Genomic DNA, 16,831 nt, shown 5'->3' on the forward strand with positions numbered 1-16,831 from the left:
TTGGTTGATTGATTTACTTACACACACACACACACACACTCTCTCTCTCTCTCTCTCTCTCTCTCTCTCTCACCCTTAAAATGACACTTCCTTGGTGGCTTTGCCATTAGTGCATTGTTCTGCTATGGAGAAGATGAGGCTCTGAGTGAACATGGGAAGTTGTATCATTAGTCTAACTGGTAATAGTGGGGAAATTATTAATATGAAGACAGATACAAATACTTTCCCTCCATTGTGCTGAAAAAAAGAATAAGAATCTCAAATTGAGAAGCAGAGGGACAACATTTTAGACGTCTTTCTATTTATTGTTGAGCAGGTCTGTGGCTTTTACCTGTAGCCTCCGATATTTTGAAAACATTCACTTTCTTTTGTTTGCTTATCTCTTCAATCCCAGAGAATTGAAAGATAACCTTGGCAGCGATGATCCAGAGGGAGATATACCAGTCTTGCTGCAGGCTGTCCTGGCAAGGAATCCTAATGTTTTCAGGGAGAAAAGCATGCAAAACAGATACGGGGTACAAAGTGGTGAGGATATGTTTCTACTAATTACATTTTATAGATTTTAAAAAAAAAGTTAAAGTCCTCAGAAATGTACATGGATCACAAATATGACAAATTCTGATCTTTGTGTTTTACCTTTGGGTAATGTCAGGATGCTGTGTGTCTTGGTTACTCCTTGGGGATAAGCAGGGACACTAGAAATCTAATGGGAAATTGGCAAAAATAAGGTTGGACTCCTGCAAATTAGTGGGATTTTGTTTGGGGGAAGGGAGAGGGATTTGGTATTTTGTTTTTGTTCGTTTGTTTTTAAATGGCTTTGAATTTATCTTTGGCTCTTTTCTTACATTTGGCTTGTCTTATAGCAGTATAAGGTGCTAAAGCACCAGTGAGATTGTTCACATGAACTGCAGCTATTCCAAATTTTATTGTTGCAGTGACAGCTTTCAGCATCTCAAACAGCAGGAACATGGGTTAACTGAGACCCTCGCTTCCCAGTCCTGGTGACCTCCCAGTTGCTCGTGGGGCAGGACCCTGGAGAGAAAGCTGTTTGAGGGAATTGTGGAAATGGTTTATAACTAATACATAAAAATATATGGAAAGTGATAAAAATTTCTGCTGTCATGTAGTGAGTAGCTGTTTTGAATCTAAGTTAATTTGTCCCTGGCCAAGAATTTTGCAAAGGAGGAACCAAGAGCTGATGAAGTTTTTGCAGATTTTGAGGGAAAAGTTATACTTAACTGTTGAATCATTGCAAGGGGAGATGCCTTTTGTGAAACAAGTACGGTCATTCTTAACAAACTTGCTTAAAAACTGATGGCATTTAAAAAAATTATTAGGGAAGGAAGGTATTGGTAACAGCTCCATACAAAATATAAAACTTGGAAGGAGGAGTTACAAATAGTTTAGCAATGTAAAATATTTCAGGGGATCAGAGGGGAAGATGTAGCATGCTTAAACTGTCACAAAAGTTTAATTTATACAGACTTCAAGATTTGTAGCAATTCTGCTGCATGGCATGTAAGCAAGCATTGAATCATATGTGTGTAGCCAGAGGGAGGAGCTGGAGAAGAGAGCAAAATTTTGAGAGGAATTAGGTATATTAGAGAAAAGAGTTTGGGGTATGAGGCAAAGCATGACCATACTGAATTGGTCAGCACAGATGGATTGGATTGCAAGTAGCAGATGGCAGGCCTAAAAGAGAACCAAGTCACTTCTACGTAGGCATTTCTACTCAGCTTTGTTCATTTGAATGATCCTGAATACATAATTGGCATGAAATAGAAAACAATGTCCTAGTGGATAGATAATTGGGAATAACTACCCCAAGATTTGGTTATGTCCTACAGATCTGCAACACTTGAAAAATGTTTCTTCTTGGGGTAGTTTTAATCCATGAAATTATCCATCTAACAACCCTCATTTTGATTGAAATTGTTGCCTGTATAATGAAAAACATTTTAAATATGAAGAAGACTTTCTGATCTGATCTGGACACAGTTGGGTTGCTATTGTAACCTTAAACTACTTGGTGCCAGATTTAAAAAAAATGTAAGTTTGTGGAAGCATACTGTTAATTAAAACACACCCACCCCCAGGCCCCTCCCCCTTACCCCCAGCTTCAAGAATCAGAGTAGGTGGACCTTAGAAAGTCTCATCCAATTCTCTCTCTGATGGAGTACTAATGAGAGTTGAGATAAGATCAGCTAGGGTTTCTTTTCTTTATGATGCAGACAGGTTTGTAAGCTCGAATATTTCGCTCTATTGCACAGACAATTCAATAGAGAAATTGACAAGGCACAAGTGGAGTTAGACACTCAACTCTCATTGGGTGTCTATCTCCTCTTTATGCCTTTTCAAGTCTCCTCCAGAGGTGGTAGAAACTTGAGTTATTAATATAAGGTTGGTGAGGCCAGCTGATGGAAGAATGCCAGTGAGGCAGTTAAACAATTATATGGAAATTGGGACAAAAACCTGTGTTTTAGTACAATATGTCAGGGCAGCAGGTGCCACCAGGAAACCGGGTCTTTACTGAATAAACTAGGATACTGTACATCACGCTGTCTGGAATGGCCCAGGCCTATGAGTGGCAGCCTCAGGGAAGACTGTCTAAAAGCAAGGCAGAAACCCCAGACATGTTGTATGTTCTCTAATTAGATTTCATCAACCCAATGACAAATGTGAACTTCTGAAGTACTATAACAGTCTTACCATGGAGTCACAGACAGTTCCCTTGGGCATTCCAGTCTATCTTGCCACTCAGACATGCTGAACTGTGTGGTAGATGGTCACTTTACACCAATAATGACAACAATATTCAGGTTACTCCCAGTCCCAAAGCACCAGTCACTTATTCCAGGTCAATTGTACTCCTATCTTAAACCAAAGACAATGCTTGTAGCCAATACTGTAATATACTAACTAAAGATTCATTAACTAAGAAAAGAAATGTTTTATTCACAAGATTAAAACAGGAAACATACACACACACACGAGTTACAGTTTTAGATTTAAAAAGGTAATATAAGCTTCTAAAATAAGCAGCTCTGTATATCCTTCAGGGGTGCCCCATGCCAAGCAGCATGAAGATTTCTTGCTTATGTTTGTTAATCTTTGCCCCTCAGAGTCCAGACATTATAAAGATCCCAGTTTCTCTTTGTCAGGGATTTTTATCCCTTCACCCCAGAATCCAAGCTGATGGGATAAGTTCATGTGCAGGTCTCCTCTTCCTGGAGGGAGTGAGGAATGTAGTCAACAAGGTCTCTGCCCTTTGATGCTACACAGTTCCTCATTTGCCTTCAATGGGCCATCTTGTGTGCAGGATGAACACTTCACATTAATTAATGCTTCTTTTCCTGTTTGGTGAGTTACACGATTACACAGGTTTACAATGCAAACGCTCATAACTTTATACCATGCACAATAGAGGTTAAAAGTGAGATCTGTATATGCAGCATCCTTCACTAATCATAATGTCTAGACACCAAACACATTCTTACAGCTCTTAATATTTATCTTAACAATTCTAACACACAGGTAAGACAGACTAGTTTCCAGTTATGTTTTTGTCAGTGTTCAGTGAGGCCTGAGGCTTTGGCATGAGTTGGTACCTGGTGTGTCAGCATCACACTGTCTATCTTACGTGTTGGATTCTAGTGGGTACAGTAAAGAGAACAAGTGGAATTCCATAGACTTTGAAATCTACAAACAGTATTAGTTGTAAGAATAAGAGTTCAACTTAGAAATTAGGGTTGGAAGATTTCTTTTTACTTACGATTTTAATAATTCTAAAAAGGAAATTTAATATGTAGACAGATTTAGTCTTTCCTCACAAGGGAGTTGGCATTTCCTGATATTAAGTGATACAGTAGTGATGTTCAGTTGACAGTAAGTAGCTAAATAGATTTTTGGGGATTGCCAAAGTTTGTATGGCATTCAGCTAGTATTTAGGCTTTTGGCTGCAGTTGTCTGAACTCAGATGTGGATTATTTCTTTACCCCTTTGTTGTAGCTCTTTAGCCATTTTGCAAACTAATTTTGGTGATGTACTCCAGCAGTTCTCCACCAGGGGCCCCACGGCTGAAGCCCAGATCCCTGGTGCCCCCTGTGGAGCTGAAGCCAGGAGGTGCTGGACTGAATCCCGGAGCCCCGAGCCCTGGTGCTCCCTGTGGAGCAGGAGCCCTGGTGCTCCCTGTGGAGCAGAAGCCCTGAGCCCATGGGCAGAGTTGGGAACATGGAGGGATTTCCCTCTCACCCCCCCCCCCCCCCCAAACTGCAGCACAAGATCACAGCAGTCTCGGGAGCAGCTCCACACCTCTCTCTCTCCCCCCTCCCACCCAATCTCCTCTCCCTGCCTCCGGCCAGCTCGAAGCCAGGAAGCCGGAGATGGGCAGTGTGGAGCAGCTCCTGCTGTGGCTGGTGCCATGGAGCAGACAGCAGCACAGTTCCTTCTGGTCCTGCTGGTGCACCAGGCTGATGATGCTCCTCAGCTCCTAGCCCCTTTTGCTCCCTCAGAGGCAGCCGGTAAGAGCCCCCTGGGTGGGGAGACCCAGCTCCATGTCTGGCAGACCCCTCCGGGAACAGGGATCGCAGGGCAATCCTCCCAGCACACAGCCCCTAATACCCCTCTCCCCACAACTTGAGGCTATGCCCTCCCTACACCTTAAGCTATGCCTGGATTGCACACAATCCCTAGTATCCCTCTCGCTGCACCCTGAGTTACCCCCACCTGCACACAGCTCCTAGCCACTCCCCTGATTGGACCCACAGCCACTACCTGTGTGCACACAGCCCCTAGCTACCCCCTCCCTGCAAGCTGAGCTACCCCCTGTCTGCACCACATCCCCAAGCTACCCCTTCCCTGCATCCTAAGCTGTTTCCAAAGTTTTTGAGCCCCCCACCTTTGAGTTATAATTTTTGGTTGCACGTTCCCTTCCTTCCCCCCCCACCCCTCCCGACAGGAAGGGTGGCCTGCTGCAGTGAGTCAGGGGTGGAGGTAGCATTCCCTCCCTAGACCCCGCCATGTGGAGGTGGCTTGAGCCCCACTGGCCCCTGAAATAGAAATCAAACTACGGCCCATGCCCAGGGCCCCTGTCCCGAGGCCCCCCACCCCTGCTGGACCCTGGAATTTTTATAGTATGTCGAGGGGGCCTTAGAGAGAAAAAGGTTGAGAACCCTGATGTACTCCATTATTTCTGGTTTATGTCGTGGGTTTTTCCGAGATATTTACTGTTAACAAGGTATATGAACAAACTGAATCACATCACCACACAGTCTGTTTGTAGTCCAACTTCTGTACAAAGAGCAACATGTGAAAAATTCTGCTGTAGAGCATTTCAACAGACCATGATCAAAATTCTGTATAGCTTCATGAGGACACTCCTTCTTTGAGTCTAACTCAGTGGTTCCCAAACTGGGGATCGTAGAACGTTATAGGGGGTTCGCCAAAAAAATTTCACTCATGGCGGCCAGAGGACCCCGGGCATTGGAGGCAGCAGGTGAGACCCGGTTGCAGGGCAGACAGCCCGAGCCCCAGGGAGAGCGGGGGAGCCAGCAGCCCGAGCCCTGCCCCCGTCAGCGGGGGAGCTGGCAGCCCGAACCCCAGCGCTCCGCACGGGGCTGGCAGCCCGAGCCCCAAGGATAGTGGGGCCGGGCAGTTGGGGCTGGCAGCCTGAGCCCCGGCAGTCAGCAGAACCTTCAGCCCGAGCTCAGTGGAGCTCAGTTGACGGGGGCGGTCAAGGGGGTCCATCAGCAGGAGCCCCATGGATTGTGGAGTGCAGAGGAAATTTAAACTTAAATCCTTGGAAATACTCATTTTTAGGAGGGGGTTCACGAGATTTCACAATTTAGTGAAAGAGGTTTGCAGGCTGTTAAATTTTGGGAACCACTGGTCTAACTCTAGAGTATGGACTAACAAGGTTCCTCAGGGTTGAGTTCTTCTCATTTTAAATAACTAATTTCACATTCATAATAAGCAATGATTCTCCTTTCCATTACTACATTCTGACTGTTCAGTGAACTTATATGTTCAGGAAAGGTTTGCAAGATTTTTTTTTTTTTAAAGTGATGTAGTAGATTCTCCGCAAACCCAGGAATCTCAATGTTAAACTTAAAAGAAATTCAAATATTTTTAGATATAGAAATGTACACCTAAGATTTAACTCCATCTTTTAGTAATGCAATGCAATAACAATAAAGCTATGATTGAGATTTCAGTGTTTGTGGCCTCACACTAGATTAAACTGATTTTTAAAAATAGGGGGCTTTTTTACACATTTTCCTCTGTCCCCCATGGTGTCAGTAGAGGCATAGAATCATAGAATATCAGGGTTGGAAGGGACCTCAGGAGGTCATCTAGTCCAACCCCCTGCTCAAAGCAGGACCAATCCCCAACTAAATCATCGCAGTCAGGGCTTTGTCAAGCCTGACCTTAAAAACTTCTAAGGAAGGAGATTCCACCACCTCCCTAGGTAACGCATTCCAGTGTTTCACCACCCTCCTAGTGAAAAAGGGCAGCATTATGATCGTTTTGGATTCCTTAACTGTGCATTTCTATACATTAAAATATTTAGATTTCTTTTAAGTTTCACCTTAACTCAAATCCGGGTTTGTAATACATAGTTTGGGGATAATTACTGAAATACTGTCAACAGCATCTCCATTTTAGCATAGCTTTTTCTTTGCATGCCCTTGGTTCTTCTTAGTGTGCTGCTCATGTTGATTCCATTCTAGATGTGCGTGTGCCCCTGTGTGTGGTTGTCAGAGATTTTTGCCTTAGTGGTATCCATAGGGCCAGGTGTAGCGCCCCCTTGAGTGCCACGCTCATGCTTTGGTATATCAGGCAATGCCGACTCTACACCCTCCCTGTTCCTTCTTACCACCTGTGGTGGTTGGTCAGAGCACCTTTCCTTGCATAGCAAGGGCTAGCAGTTTCGCCTCCTCTAACTTCAAGCCTTCGGGCCTTGTAAATAGTTTGTATATAGTAGTCAGTGTCAAGTAGCTGTTAAGTGTAGTTAGAAGTTAGAGTCCTACTTCGCCCCAGATGGGGCATGGTCCTGGTCTCTGGGGCTTCAGCCATGTGTGGACAATAATAGGCCTATGCCTGTAAGTGATCCCCATGGCAACTGCCTCAAATGCTTGGGGGAATCACATGTGAAGGACAAATGTCATATTTGAAAATATTTTTGAGCCAGGACTCAGAGCAGGATATTTGTTTGCGGGCTCTCCTCATGGAGGCTACCCTTTGTCCGGCATCTGAGCCATCCTGCCAAGACTCACCTAATATCTCGGTCTCGGTGTGCAGCACACCCCTGGCACCACCCGGCACCACTCCCCATATCTGGTGCCCAAGAAGAAAACACAGATGCATAGTCCCCGGCACCGGGCAAGAAGGGCCATCGGGCAAAGGAACCATGTGTACGTGCCTCCCTTAGCCCCTTAAAGGATCCACCACCAATTCCTGGGAGCAGTAGGGGACCCAAACTCCTGATGGCATGCATGCCTTCCCAAGCTTCCTTGGCACCGAGAGAGCCAGAGACCTCCGCCCATATTGCAGGAAACTGCAGAGTCTCCCTATGAGGGCAAGCCAACTACTAAGACCCCTTGGGGCAGTGGAGTGCTGCTGATCCCCCAAGACAAGGCATTGCTCTTGTCCTCTGCACCACAGATTCTGGAGTCGCAGCCCAGATCCTCTGGGAATCACCCTTGGTCACCGTTACCACAATCGTGATCCCTGCCATCTCAACATGGATCACCTAGGGGGAGGGCACCGGTCCCCGTACCACCGGGAGCTGTTTGTCCTCCAGCCGGTCGTCCTCTTGGTGCAGATCTTGGTCACCTGCCCCATGGGAGCGCTCCCTGTCACAGCTCCAGTCACCCAGGCACCGATCTCCTCAATACCAGCACCGATCCTCTCATTCCAGGCACCAGTGTTCGACGGTGAGCAGGCAGACGCAAGCGTCGACGGCCCCACCATGGTCACCGAACTAGGATTCCTCCAGCACGGAAGGGCAGTTCAGCCCCTCACCCACACTCCATTGGTGCAATTAGGCTTCCGAGGCCGTGTCTACATCGACGGCGCCACCTTGTCAGCATGGCTAGTGGCCAGCACGGTGGCCTTATTGGAGCGCATGGGGTGTTCTGGTCATGACGATTCCCGCTTTGCACCGCTCATCTGCCTCTGCCTCAGAGCAACAAGTTGCTCCCCTAAACCTCCCTCCCCCACAGGGGACAATGCCCCAGGGCCTCCCCCAGTGGTACAGTCATCATCTTCATCTCTGGACAAGGTGGTCGCGGGACCCTTGCTGGCCAGCCCACCTGATGACTTTAAAGAACACCAGGCCCTGCTTCAATGGATGGCCAAGAACTTGGGCGTAGAAGTGGAGAAGATGGCCAAACAGGCAGACACCTTGTTCAGTGTCCTCTCAGCCTTTACCCTGGTCCGTGTTGCACTACCAGTGCATGACCGGGTCCTCAAAATTGCAAAGGCCCTCTGGCAAACCCTGTTTTCCATTCCTCCCACCTCCAAAAGGGCTGAAAAGAAGTACTTTCTCCCAGCCAAAGAGTTTGAGTACCTTTATACCCACCCACCTCTGGGCTTGTTGGTTTTCTCTGCGGCCAACGAAAAAGACAAGCAGGGGCACATCAGCTCAACTCCCAAAAATAGAGGCCAAAAGATTGGACCTTTTTTGGAGAAAAATTTAGTCCACTGCCAGCCTGCAATTCCGGGTGGTGAACCATGGGTAGAGAGAATTTTAATTTATGGGACTCCCTCCATAAGTTCAGAGAGTCCCTTCCACAGTGTTTGGCCTATGAATTCAGCACCCTGGTGGCGGACGGCACTGCGGCGGCTAAGTGCTCCTTCCAGATGTCGTGGAACACTGCGGACTCGGCAGCTAGGGTGGTTATGTGGCACAGCTCCTGGCTGCAGACCTCCGGTCTTTCCCAAGAGATGCAGACCTGAGTCCAGGACCTCTCATTTGATGGGAGTGGTCTGTTCTCCGAACAAACAGATGCGAGACTGCATGGGTTGAAGGACACTCGGGCCACCCTTCACTCACTGGGCATGTATACACCTCAGTCTGCATAGAAGCAGTTCTGGCCACCCCCACCGCTAAGGCCTTGGCAGCCTTGTCAGGGGTCTGTTAGGAGGAGGGATAGAGACCTGAGTTTTCATCATCGCCTCTCTTTCTCCTCCCTCTCACCTGTGCAGCCCAGGCCAGCGAAGCATCCTGGGGGCCAGAAGCTCATTTTGAAGGTGTGCTCAAGAGTGACACCCCAGTCAATTCCCTGGAGCCACCCTGTCCTTTCCTCAATTGTTTTAGTCTCTACTGTTTGGCCTGGTTGTGGGTCACCTCGGGGTGCTGGACATAGTAACTCGTGACTATATCTTGCGATTTTCAGCCGCCCCCACTCCAACCCTCCCTTTTCCCATCCATCTTCAGGTACCCTTCTTACAAACAACTCCTCATTCAAGAGGTCAAGAACTTCCTGTGCCTGGGGGCGGTGGAGGAGGTCCCTCAGGACATGAAAGGAAAAGGTTTCTGTTCCGGCTATTTCCTAATTCTGATGGCAAAAAGGGGGGTCTCAACAAGTCTCTCAAAAAGTTGAAGTTTTGCATGGTCTCCCTGGCCTCCATCATCCCCTTCCTGAATCCGGTAGATGGATACAGTGCCCTCAACTTAAAGAATGCTTATTTCCATATTCCAGGTCACAGATGCTTCCTCAGTTTCGTAGCAGGCTGGCGCCATTTTTAATTCACATTGCTGCCTTTTGGCCTCTCATCGGCCCCCAGGGGGTTCACAAAATGTATGGTGCTAGGCATTATCTGAAATGCCTAGGGGTCCAGGTTTTCCCATATCTCGATGACTGGCTCATCAAGGGCAGGTCTTGGGAACAAGTGCAGAGGAGCCTCGATCTGGTGCATGCCACTTGCCACACTCTGGGCCTGTTAATAAATGAGAAAAAAATCCACCTTAACTCCCGTCCAGTGAATAGAGTTCATTGGGGGTGGTTCTCAACTCCACGCGAGCCAGAGCCTTCCTTCCGGAAGTGCGTTTTCAGGCCATGTCGGATCTGATCTCCCATGTAAAGAACCACCCGCTCACCACGGCTCACACCCGCCTGTAGCTGTTGGGCCAGATGGCTGTGTGTACATATGTGGTCAGCCATGCTCTGCTCCATCTCTGGCCGCTGCGAGCGTGGCTGGTGTCGGTCTACATTCCCAACAGGCATAACCTAGACCTGATAGTCAGGATCCGGACCACATTGGGTAATCTCTGGATTGGTGGTTGGACCCTGAGTTGGTGATGGAGGGAGTCCCTTTCATGACCCCATCCCCGTCGCAGACCCTGGTCTCCAGTGCTTCGGACCTGGATTGGGGAGCCCACCTGGGCGAGCTGAGCACCCAGGACTGCTGGTTGTGGGATGTCCTGGACCTCCATATCAACGTCAGGGAGCTCAGAGCAGTTCGCTTGGCCTGCCAGGTGTTCTTGCCCCATCTGAATGGCAAGGTGGTGCAGGTCCTGATGGACAACACTGCCGTGATGTGTTACATCAACAGTCAGGGAGGTGCCAGGTCTTCAGCCCTTCGTCAAGAAACTCTCTGCCTTTGGGATTTTTGTGTGCGGCCATTCATCTGATAGTTGTGCACCTGTCTGGAACCAGGATCACCTCACCAGGACTTTCTCCTCTCACTTTGAGTGGTCGCTCCATCTGGAGGTGGTCAGCATAATCTTCCAGAGGTGGGGGACTACCCAGGTGGACCTGTTCATGTCCAGGCAGAACAGAAAATGCCAAGTGTTCTGTTCAATCCTGGGAATGGACGGGCACTCCCTGTCAGATGCCTTTCTCATTCCATGGTCATCAATGTACACCTTCCCGCCAGTGCCACTGATTCATAGAATCCTTGTAAAGATCAGGCAAAATAGGGTGAAAATTATCCGAATAGTCCCTGCGTGGCCTCACCAGCACTGGTTTGGCGCGTTGCTGAGCCTTTTGGTAGCTGCCCTGCTGCAGCTGCCCCTCTGCCTAGATCTGCTGTCACAGAACCATGGCAGCCTTTTGCATCCAAATCTAGTGGCCCTGCACTTGACAGCTTGGCTACTGCATGGCTAAGCACGGACAAATGGGTATGCTGAGCCCATGTCGAGCAGGTCTTGCTGGGTAGCAGGAAACCCTCCACCAGAGTGATTTACCTGGCCAAATGGAATAGATTCACATGCTGGGTCTCGGAATGGCGTATTCGGGTTGAGCAGGCCCTGCTGCGGGAGATCCTGGATTATCTGCTGCACCTCAAACTCCTGCCATCAGTCAAGGTCCATCTGGCCGCTATCTCAGCTTTCCATCCTCCCATTCCACAGCAGGTCGAGCTTCACTCACGACATGACAACATGGTTTTTGAAAGGTTTGGAGCATCTGTACTCACACTTCCAGCATCTCTCCAGCCCCCCTTCTCTCCCCCCCCCCCCCCCCCCGGACTTGAATTGTGTGCTGTCGTTGCTATAACATCAGCCTGCAGGGTGTCCGAGATCAGGGGCCTTACTTCGGAGCCACCTTATGCGGTCTTCTACAAGGATTAAGGTCCAGCTGCGACCGCACCCAGCGTTTCTGCCCAAGGTTGTTTCCCATTTTCATACTGATCAGGACATATACTTGCCCGTCTTCTTTCCAAAGCCTTTTGCATCAGATGAGAAGCGCAAGCTACACACCCTGGATGTCAGGAGGGTGCTGTCTTCTGCATAGATAGAACAATGCCATACCGTAAGTCAACGCAGTTGTTCATTGCAGTGGCAGACAGAGTGAAGGGTCGCCCAGTATCTGTTCAGAGGATTTTGTCCTGGATCACAGCCTACATCCACTACTGCTATGAGCTGGCGAAAGCGCCTCCGCTGGTGATTGTGAAAACACACTCGACTAGGGAACAAGTGTTGTCAGCAGCCTTCCTGCCACAGGTATCAATCCAAGAGATCTGTAGGGCTGCTGCCTGGTTGTCTGTCCACACGTTAGTGTCTCAAGATGACTCTGGCTTTGGCAGAGCAGTGCTGCAAGTTGCAAGACTGTGAATTATGAGCCCGCCTCCGTTGATACTGCTCGTGAGTCACCTAGAATGTAATCGACTTGAGCAAGCACTCTAAGAAGAAAAAACTGTTACCCACCTTTTTCATAACTGTTGTTCTGTGAGCTGTGTTGCTCATGTCCAATCCATTACCTGCCCTCCTGCCCCTGTCGGAGTTGTCATCAAGAAGGAACTGGGAGGACGTGGGGCCAGCGGTGCCTGATATACCGACACATGAGCATGACACTCAAGGCGGAATCACAGCTGATCCTATGGATACTACTAAGGAAAAAATCTCTGATGACCATGCACATGGGTGTGCGCACACCTAGAATGGAATGGACATGAGCAACACATCTCAAAGGAACAACCGTTAATGAAAAAGGTATGTAACTGTTTTTTTAAAAATTCATACACAAACAGTAAACAAGAAACCCAAAGGGAATGCTACTATCTGATATTTATAATATTTTAAAGATGCATAGTGTGAACATTAATTTTTTTTATTTTAATATTAAGGGGAGATTTACTTGCATACCAGTTCAGTGCAAAGTAACCAGAGTGTATTAGCCAATAAAAGTTGGGTTTATAGCTGCTTTGGCTCACCAGAGCTGAACAGGCTAACTGAAGCTGGCTGTTAATTTGCAATTTGACTTATTACTTTAGGAGGTTGTGTTAGTGTGATTAGCAATATGTAGAGAGATGGGGGAAAGCCAGTCCCCAAGTTGCAGTGTTTCTGTGCTTTAACTAAAAAGAAAAGGAGTACTTGTGGCACCTTACAGCTGTAGCTCACGAAAGCTTATGCTCAAATAAATTGGTTAGTCTCTAAGGTGCCACAAGTACTCCTTTTCTTTTTGCGAATACAGACTAACACGGCTGTTACTCTGAAACCTGTGCTTTAACTGTTTCCCAGGCATTCCTCCCTCTGTTTCCACAGCAGTGCTGACTCGTGCATATTGGTGCAGAGGCCTCAAAGCCATAGCCTTTCAAGTACACATGCCCAAACATGTGTGGCAAGAGAACCTTTAAAGAGAAGTGACAGGTGGGCCAGGTGTTCTACCAGTGAGAACTCTGACACATATTCAGACTCTTTCAGAATCATTACACCCAGTACAATTGTTGCATTCATAATTGCTATAGAGGAAGGATAGTAATTGCTTGAACTTTCTCAGTCACGGTGGCCAACAGTTATGAGCTCTACTTGGCCACCTGTAGCCTTTATAATCATAACAGTGGATTGAAAAAGTCATTAATTTAGTTTAAATTCAATCTAATTTCAAAATTAATTTATATTCAAAAGAGTGGAAAAGTCTGCATGTTCTGCAATTAAAGTCATTCAGGTCAAAGAAATTACAAATTAAGTTTTCAATTAACTCATAAACTAATGGATTTACTTGTAAATTCTAAAATAATCATTCTCTCCTCAAAAAATGTGTATACTTTGTCAGTTTTCTGTTTGCTTCGTATAGGTTTAATATTTGACTTGCCAACTCTTTCTTTTATATATACAGTGAAAAGTGTATAAATGGTGGCCTGTGAAAGGCCCTTCATGCTATAGTTATCTTCCTGATATTAGTATGGTCTGAATGGTCAATTTTGGGGGTTCCTATCACTGACACCCATCCCCCCTCCGGCATCCCTGCACCCTCTTCTACTCCCCCCACCCATCCAAGAATGAAGCAGGGGCAGTGAACTGCTGTTCATGTACCCCTCAGCTGGACAGTGCAGTTTCTCCTCCACCAGCACTTGTACAAGACAACCACATAAAGCCCAATTACACAAGTTTAGTGGGAGTCAAGGATTTTTCATCCCATATTATTGGATATAGTGAAAATGCCTCTATAGTAAAATGATAGACACTCTCAAACTTCTTCAGTGCAATTAGAGAGACTTTCACTCCAACTCTCAGCTAGTTAAACTGTTAATCTTCTTGGAATGCAGAACTTCACACCTACCAGGTAGGTAGTAACTGCTGCATTCCAAGAGGATTATCCGATCTCTTCCCTGCTGAACAAGAAAAGAGGGAGGAGTGGGAACAGGATTTATCTATACAAGAAATATTTGTACCTTTATTTCAGTTATTGCCATCAGTGATGCAGTTGTATTGATATAGCACTGATATAGATAGAATTTAGGCATTTGCCACTATGTCATTAGACTTGTTCAGTTAAAGTTGCAGAGTTGTACCATTATGAGCTACTACTATAATATGCCTATTAATTTTTCTAGCATAGATACATTCAAAAAGAAGAGAAGGCAGCTCAGTTCTAGAACTCTCTCTTTACTCTTACAGGAAATGCATCTTCTGAAATTCATAAATATGGCTTTTATAGTTAGCACATCTCTCTGTCTCCTTTTCTCTTATTTTGCAGGGTGCAACTTCACAGGGCTGCCCAATCACTCCCCACATTAGTTAAAAGTAGATAGTCTAGTGGTGGATGCAAGGATTTGAGTTGCAAAGAGATCACCTGAATGTCTTTCATGTGTCTTGCCTACACTGGATAAACTTACCAAAAAATACAAACTAGTTTAAAAGCATCAGTTAAGTTTGTTCCAGTGTCAAAACTGGTGGGAACTTCAGCATAGCCATAGCAGTGTAGGACCTGTGCTGAGCAGTAGCAGATTTCTATGCCTTGCAGGTTCATTTACTATGGCAGGAGAAATCTGTGACTCAGACTGGTAATCTTGCCAGGCCTTCAGGCCCTGTTTTAGGTCCTTCCTCAGTTCTTGATATAATTACTGGACAGAGAGATTTATTGTATGTAGTGTTGTTGTGTCTGTGCTGGTCCTAGGATATTAGAGACACAAGGTGGGTGAGGTAATATCTTTTATTGGACCAACTTCTGTTGATGAGAGAGACAAGCTTTTGAGCATACACAGAACTCAGGTCATGATCTGACCACTGTGTAGGCTCAAAAGCTTCTCTTTCTCACCAACAGAAGTTGGTCCAGTAGGGGAATTTATTGACTCTTGGGCAGCTCTGATTTCTCTGAGCTCTTCCACTACATGTTCATCTCAGTGCAACAGGAATAACAACTCATAGTTTCTCATTAGGAACTCTATCTGGCTTCAGACACCTGTACCTCCCCACTGCTGAACAGTAGCAGAATAAATGGCCTTGCCAGGTCAGTTTCCCATTGGAGGAGAAATCAGTGATGCAGAGTCTAGAAATTTTCTTAATATAACTGGCTTTATTTACGATACATACACCAGTCCCTACACAGAGATGGTCAAACAGCAAGCAGGGAATCACCTCTTTCAGGAATCTTAGCCAAAATACCAATGCCCTATTCCCAGGCAGCAACTCTACTCCAAGAATTGACTCTAGAGAGATTAAAGCAGAGAACTTTAATCCCCTGCTACCTGAAACAGCTCCCCTAAAAGGTGGTAAAAATACAGCATTTCTTCAAAAAACAGTGCTTATGCACTAAGAAAAATAACTTGTAAAAATTAGGCGTGACAATGTTATCAGATTACTCCCCTCTCTCCCCCACCATAATATGAACACTGGATGAGAGAATTTTGACTGTCTCTTGCAAATGGCATCACCTTCTAATCAAAGTCCTTCTTAAAGGGCATAAAAGTCACAAAATCAATTGTAATCTTCCTAGAGGAGTATGAGTTTGTGGTGAACATGAAGAAGTATGATCTGGCAGCAACACCTGCAAGTAATTCTGGACATAATACAATAGTAACCAAAGATAAGGTTGTCATTTCCAATGAGAAACAAGAAAATATCTGGACCTAATTCAACAGCTGTCAGTTGCACCCATGGCATCAGTCAGAGCCCGAATGCAACTCAGCAGCATGCTAATATTGTGTGTGGAAACTCTTCAATGGTAATGTTTCCATGTGAAGTCAGTACAAAAATCCTGCTTCCTGAGTCTTCAGTTTTGTCCAACTTCAGCTACAAGGAAGAGGTTTCACACTCTATGCTCCAGTTGTTGCACTGGTGGACCCATTCCATAGGTTCATTTCAGGCCACCTAATGTTGTAGTTTGGTCAAATGGCAGTAACAACCAATTTCAAGCTTGCTCAGTTTTGGGACTCGTTTTTAAAGTGTCAGATAACGCAGGACACATGGACTAATGGACAGCAAAAACATATAAAGTGGTGGAGCTTGAAGCAATTAGGGCCATGCTACTTCACTTCTAAGAACATAAGAATGGCCATACTGGGTCAGATCAATTGTCCATCCAACCCAGTATCCTGTCTGCCAACAATGGCCAATGCCAGGTAATTCAAAGGGAATGAACAGAACAGGTAATCATCAAGTTGCCAATCCCCTGTCGCCCATTCTCTGTTTCTGGCACACAGAGCCTAGGGACATTTCAGAGCATGGTTTTGCATCCCTGCCCATCCTGGCTAATAGCCATTGATGGACCTATCTATCTGTCTAGACCTGCAGAATGTGTCTGTACCAGTCATGACGGGCAAGGCTACACAATGGGATATGTGAACAGACAAGGGGGAACAAAGTTTTGAACTCTTCACAAGGAGGCCAGCTCACTATTGAAATGGGAGAAAGCCTGCATATACTTTGGACCCTACATATCAGATGATGCATATTATAATGGACTGGATTAGCAGGATGGTGAGAGATCCAGGGTGAATAGTTCCTGAGTGAGAGAGTCATTGTGTCACCCAAGTCTTCAGATTGCTGAGCTTAAACGGATTCACCTCAATGTCAGAAACTCATATATCCTTAACGAGATGGGGACTTAGAAGCAGTAGTGAAAGATGCTGCTTTTCATGACCCTTGGAGCCACTCTCCATGTGT

The 16,831-nt window shown here is 46.2% G+C and overlaps 1 protein-coding gene across 2 annotated transcripts in view; it reads left to right on the forward strand.

Annotated features, from left to right (window-relative positions):
- The window catches only part of NIPBL (NIPBL cohesin loading factor), a 296,004-nt gene that overhangs the window by 123,666 nt on the left and 155,507 nt on the right, over positions 1-16,831 (forward strand). For both annotated transcript variants that reach the window (XM_074952486.1, XM_074952487.1), the window contains exon 4: positions 395-525. In XM_074952486.1, the coding sequence (XP_074808587.1) occupies positions 395-525 (131 nt within the window). The remainder of the gene's footprint in view (positions 1-394; positions 526-16,831) is intronic.

The sequence above is a fragment of the Natator depressus genome, chromosome 5, assembly GCF_965152275.1.
Source record: "Natator depressus isolate rNatDep1 chromosome 5, rNatDep2.hap1, whole genome shotgun sequence".
Classification (NCBI taxonomy): Eukaryota; Metazoa; Chordata; order Testudines; family Cheloniidae; genus Natator; species Natator depressus.